This window comes from Cryptotermes secundus, unplaced genomic scaffold (assembly GCF_002891405.2).
Source record: "Cryptotermes secundus unplaced genomic scaffold, Csec_1.0 scaffold691, whole genome shotgun sequence".
In the NCBI taxonomy this organism is placed as follows: domain Eukaryota; kingdom Metazoa; phylum Arthropoda; class Insecta; order Blattodea; family Kalotermitidae; genus Cryptotermes; species Cryptotermes secundus.
Genome location: NW_019743159.1, coordinates 29,575 through 35,972, shown reverse-complemented (window position 1 = coordinate 35,972; position 6,398 = coordinate 29,575). Strand labels below are relative to the sequence as shown.

Below are 6,398 nucleotides of genomic sequence, written 5' to 3'. Positions count from 1 at the left end.
CCCTGACCCTTACTGTCAGAGAAACAAGGCCTACATACATCTGAAAGGTAGTTGATAGCGTTTAACGAACAACGTACAGCAATGAAAAGTCCTATCCCCCACCTATCTTGTCCCTTTAATTACTGCTTTAGACGTCATTTCTTCTAGAAGCCCAGAACTGAATGGTTATTCTGCTCTTTGTTTTTATTTGTAGTCCTGTGTTTTTCTAGAGCACTCATTTTGGCACTAGTTACACTTTGCAATATGTGAGAGAAGCTTTAGTTGCGTTTCCTTCGACTTTCAAAAGCCATTTCCTATAACGCTCATTTCTCGGCCACTCATTACGAAAAAATTATGTATCCTAAGTTTTTCTCATTTAGTACGAGTCCCCGCGAACTAATGTCACTTGTAATAAAGCCTGCTGTATATATCATGACTAGGCATTTTCTGAATGAAAACGTTACTGCATACAACAAAAACGTTGTTAACGTGGTATATGGCAGACCACCGAAACACATACCAATATAGTACTCGTAGAATAATGTTGGCAGCAAAAAACCTTACTATATAGCTGTCGCAACAACAAACTCATGGACAACAGGAAGTGTTTCTGAGCCCAAAATATTTTTGATGGTAGCAGATATATAAATAAAATATTTCGGAATCCATTCAGATCACATTTAATCAAAATGATTTATGAAACTTATTCTTGTTGTTCACATGCTCAGTCGCGAACGTCGCGAAGAAAGGAGTTGTATAGCTAAACATGGCTGACCCTTAGAGTGTTGAGTGCAAGTACGCTGTAAGAAATATGGAAAATTTTAAGGAAAATGTTAATTCACCATGCTTGTGCTGTCTAAAATTAAAAGACGAATTGCAGAGGGTTGTTAGTGAATTGAAATCGGTGGTGGAAATAGTGAAAATTTTAGAAGAAGATCAAGTACATTTATCCCTTAATGTAGACAATATTAATTATACACTTGTTAAACAAATAAATTCAGTGACTAATGCAAGTAGTGATGCATCTCCTTCATCAAACTGGAAAATTGTTTCTCAGTATAAAAGGCATTAAAAAATTGACACCGTTTCACATCAACAATTTAAGTTTCCAACGGTGGTAAATTGTGCAATTTTAGAGTACCTAAAAGGAGAAAACTTAGCACCTTATTATCATAATATCAATCGAAAACCAAAGGTTAAGCAATTACAGACACTGGCTCGATCTGCAACAAATAAAATTTTAATAATTGATGATAGCCATGCAAGAGGTTTTGCTGCAAATTTGTTACGCGAGTACGGCGAATCTTTTGAGGATATGGAAAATGTGATGCCTGGTGCAGGACTCCTGAACATAACTCAAGCCGCCAACATGGATATAAGAGGATTGAATTGTGAGGATTGTGTCATCTGTGATTTATCAAACGATATTAATAAAAGTGAACCCTCCAAAGGTTTAAAACTCATCACTAATTTTGCGTTATAGCACCAATATACTAATACTCTACTTATTCCAGCTCTGCATACACACGATCTGGAAAAGTCTTCTTGTATTAACAATGAAATTCAGACTCTTAACAGAAAATTAGGAAAATTGATTAATACTATGTCACACATAAAATTGCTTGACCTCCGTTTGGATAAAGAAAATTATACCCGTCATGGGATGCACTTGAATTCTAAAGGGAAAGAAAAAGTGGCAAGAATTATTGGACAGTATATAAATGAACAGCTGAACAGACAGGATAATAATATCATTACACTACCATGGACTAAGGACAATAAGTATCCCATTTCTTTGATGGAAAGTGAGGTCCCTGCTGCTGTATGGTTAACAGAAGTAATGTTAAGTAATGTGAGAGTATCCGAAACATCTAAAAAAAACCACCTGTAACGATATATAATGATGTTTTATGGTCAACCAATTAAATGATGCAAATGTTAGACATAAAAGAACTAGGACCAGAAGTGTCATAATTAATAATTTTAAAAATAATAATAGAGAAGATAAAATCAAATCCTATAAATCTGATTCTGTGCTTGATCTAAATCAGTCAAGTAATTCTGCTTGTCATTTAATAGATAAGGTAATTAAAGGGGTTATTAAGGTAAATCTATTTTCATCCCCTTTTGAGTGTAAATTAAATTCTCAGCAAGTCTTGTATGATAAATCCACATGTTACAAATAATCTAACAAAATAATACAGTCTGGTTCATTTCCTGAGAGACTAAAATACTCAGTAATAAAGTCTCTCTTGAAAGAAGAATCATCTTAAAAAATATGTTATTCTAAATCCTAATCAATATGGTTTAAAAAAAAACTGGAACACATTTGTTCTGATATGTGACTCATTCTATATCCAGTGGTTTGTGAATATACTTTTCAACCTGTATCTGGATCTGCTTGAATTTGAAATAAATGAACATAAACGTGAGATATCTTCGTATTATGATTGTGTCTTCATATGAATCACAGTTGTGTGAAAGCTGATCTCATTACTTGCTGGGAATAAATCTCTCCTTTCAAATATCTGTTTATTAAATAGGAGACGTTGCTGTATAATAATCTATGTTTGACCATACTCCTAGGTGCAATTAATTTACTTCATTATTTTGAAAACTGGGTATGTTGTGCAGGGACTTGCGGCATACCCACAAAATGTCAGCCATGCAGAGGTGCTGGCAGCAGCTACATCAGTTTTCTGCAGACAGAACCGAACTCTCTACCGCTGCATATTCCCCAACATCTCAGAACGGCAGGTGGATTCAGTACTATTGGCTGCATGGGATTCATCACATGAGACAGAAAAGAATATTTACATATCGGAGGTAAAGTATTTTACTATCAAGAAAGTGGCCTAACTTTCTTTGCCTCTGTTTTCTAAAGCACCCGAAAGGAAGGCTTGTCATGTCATGTTTAATATATAAATACGGGAAATAACCAATCCTTCACTCTTTGATCATGAGAGGTAGCAAGCAGAGCTGACGATACCCAACATCATGGACTATCATCCAACATGGCGGCTGATAGGTTGTGGTTGGATTCTCGCTCTGAACAATTTAGATACGATCAGACTTACTATGGTGCTTTTAAATGTGATAATTGTGCGTCGCTGAAAGACCAGTTAAGGAAAGTATCATTAGAATTGAGTTCGTCTCAATATATAATCAAACTATTATATAAAGAGTTAAACGAAGTGTCGGCAGCATTTGAACCAGTGGGTGATGCAGTCGTAGAGAGGGGCGTTTGTGAAGAGTTGAACCAGCCTGCTACTTGGACGAAAGTTTTATCTAAGTCATCTAAATATCCAGGAGTGGGGAATGTGACAGTTGATCCTAGACAGCTGCACACTTGGCAACCGATTTCAGTTTCGAATAGATTTTCATCGTTTTATCATCCGGATTTGGCGGCAGGTGAGGGGGAAGCGACCCCAATGTGTAGTAGGAGGATGGCCCAACCGTATAATAGTTCCTTTAAGAAGTGCAATGAGACAAGGGGAAAAAAGAGATCATCAATAAAAAATTACTCTGAGCAACAACTAACCTCTTCAAGCCATTATGTGAATGGAAATAGTTATGAGAATGACTGTAAAAATGATACACATATTAGTCGCATACCAACGCTTCTGAATGGCCAAGTATGTATTGAGAATAAGGATGAAAGCAACCAGGATGAGAGCGATAATAAGGGAGGTATACAACTGTTATTACGTGAAGCCACACGCAAGTTAATAGTTAAGAAAAACAGTTTTTCAAATAGTGGTGAGCATAAGGTTTTACTGATAGGGGACAGTCATATGCGTGGCTGTGCAGAGTACATGAAGACCTTTTTGAAACAGCAGTTCGAAGTGTGTGGTTATGTGAAACCTGGAGCCTCATCCAAGCTTGTATTGGAGTCAGCAAAAAGAGATACTGAAAAATTTACAATGGATGATTTTTTAATTTTGAGTAGCGGATCAAATGATGTTAATAGTAACGACCTCAGGAAGGTTTTTTGTGAGATTACTGACTTTGTAAAAAGTGTTAATCACACTAATGTGGTTTTAGTACATATTCCTTATAGGTATGATCTCAGGAGCTCTCAAATTAATAGTGAAATAGGAATTCACAATAGAAAGCTAGATAAGTTAGCAAAAAAATTTTCTCATGTTGGTGTAATTAAAGTGGATAATAGTAGACAACAGTATACTACACATGGACAGCACCTAAATGGATTGGGCAAAGAGTTACTGTCTAGCCACCTTCTTCTTCATATATATTCAACCTTGGGAAAAGAAAGTGATTCTGTAATAGTTCTCACATGGGGAGATAATTATTCCCAAGTTAAGTCTCTAGCTGCTAATCCTAACAAGCAGTGTATGAGGGCCAATGGTAGCATTCGAAAGGAGTTAATTAGTAATCCTTGCCTAGGCAAAGGTTGCATGGCCAATGGTGCAGTAAATAGTTATACAAAAGTGGATGAATCGAAGATACTGAAAATAAGAACATCCAATAGAACTAAGAAAGCCCCTGTTACAAAAAAAGATTTTTTATGATAAAGCCAACCTTGAAGGTAGTCAGTGAGTCCATGAAACTAAGCAAAGGAACTAAAGATTCGAAGGTTATGTCAACCAATGAATGGTCATCTTATGATAAGCTAGGGAAAGAGTCATCGGAAAAATCAGCCAAGGTGGCCCTTCAAATCTATCACCAAAATATACAAGGATTACGAAGTAAAATTGATGAGCTGTTAAACTTTTTACACCCTGAGTATCCCCATATACTGTGCCTATCTGAGCATCATTTTAATCAGCTTGAACTTGAGATAGTCCAATTAGGACATTATACCCTGGGAGCTAGTTATTGTAGACACTTAAAAAAAAACGGAGGTGTCTGTATTTATGCACACCGAGATTTGAATTTCTCCAATATTGATTTGAGCAACATCTCTATCGACCAACATCTTGAAGCCTGTGCAATTTTATTAACAAATTCCACTGATAGTGTCTATATTATATCAATTTACAGAGCTCCTAGTGGCAATTTTACTCTCTTTTTAAACAAATTGGAAACTATACTTAATTTGCTTTTTAGGAATAATATTAGAATGGTTCTCTGTGGTGATATTAATATTAATTATTTATCTGATAATGATAAAAAGAAGAAATTGGACTTGCTATTAGCTTCGTATAACTTAGTAAGTACAGTAAATTTTCCGACAAGATCCCAAAATGGCTCTGCAACTGCAATAGACAACATATTTATTGATGCGTCTCTACAGAGTAACTATGTAATATATCCCTTGCTTAATGGGCTTTCCGACCATGATGCTCAGTTAATTATTTTATCAGAGGTTAAAACGCATACTAAGAATGGCAGGGTAAAGGGGAAAAAAATGATAAGGAAAATTGAGCTGGCTATGATACAGGATTTTGAATATAAACTGAGTCTTGAAACCTGGGACTCAGTTTTTGGCTCCAACGATATAAACTTAATGTATAATTCTTTTCTCAGTTCATTTCTTAGAATATTCTATTCTAGTTTTCCCCTGAAAGTGTTGAGCACCAGAACAAATAGTAACTTGTGGATTACTCCTGGTATTAGTAATTCCTGTAAGCATAAAAGAGATCTATATTTGATATACAGGAGTAGTAACGATGAGGCCTTTAAGAGGTATTATAGACAGTATTGCAAGATATTAAAAAATGTCATAAGAGAAGCAAAAAAGAAGCATTATAGTAGACAGATATCAAAATCCAGTAACAAAATAAGAACAATCTGGAATATAACAAAGTCAGTAACTGGGAAGTTTGCCAAAGTGAATTCAGTTCAGGAATTAAAAGTTGATGGACGGATTACTAAAAATAGGCAATATATAGCAGATTTCTTAAATAGTTTTTTCATATCTGTGGCTGAGAATAACATAAACAAAAGTCTTGAAACAAACAATAAGCCATTAGATTACTTGTGGCAAGCTTTTGATCATCCCTTTCCCAGCATAAAATATCAAGCTGCAACCTCAACTGAGATATTTAAAATTATTAAGTCTTTAACAACAAAGAAATAGCATGGTTATGATGAAATATCAGTTGAAATGTTAAAAATTAGTAGCCCCTATATTATATCTCCTTTATTAGTAATAAAATGCTGTCTGCTGGCGTATTTCGGGATAGGCTAAAATATGCTGAAATTAAGCCTTGTTACAAGGGCGGTTGTGAGAATGATCCATCTAATTATAGGCCCATCTCCCTCTTAACCTCCTTCTCAAAAATATTTGAGAAGATAGTTTTGTCTAGATTAAATCAGCATATCCATGATCATAATATAATAGTCAATGAGCAATTTGGATTTAGACGTCAATCCTCAACTGCTAAAGCCTCTTACGTGTTACTCAATGAAATACTAGAAGCATTAAATAAACAAAAAGTTGTAGGTGGAGTTTT

General features: G+C 35.2%; 1 protein-coding gene across 3 annotated transcripts in view; it reads left to right on the top strand.

The window, feature by feature from the left end:
- Window positions 1–538: 538 nt before the first annotated feature.
- LOC111873944 overlaps window positions 539–6,398 on the top strand; it is a 9,936-nt gene continuing 4,076 nt past the window's right edge. For 2 of the 3 annotated variants that reach the window (XM_033755284.1, XM_033755283.1), the window contains exons 1-2: window positions 539–1,821; window positions 2,614–2,805. In XM_033755284.1, coding sequence (XP_033611175.1) covers window positions 1,804–1,821; window positions 2,614–2,805 — 210 coding nt within the window. In that variant the 5' untranslated portion in view covers window positions 539–1,803. The remainder of the gene's footprint in view (window positions 1,822–2,613; window positions 2,806–6,398) is intronic. The other variant, XR_002844458.2, reaches the window with a different exon arrangement.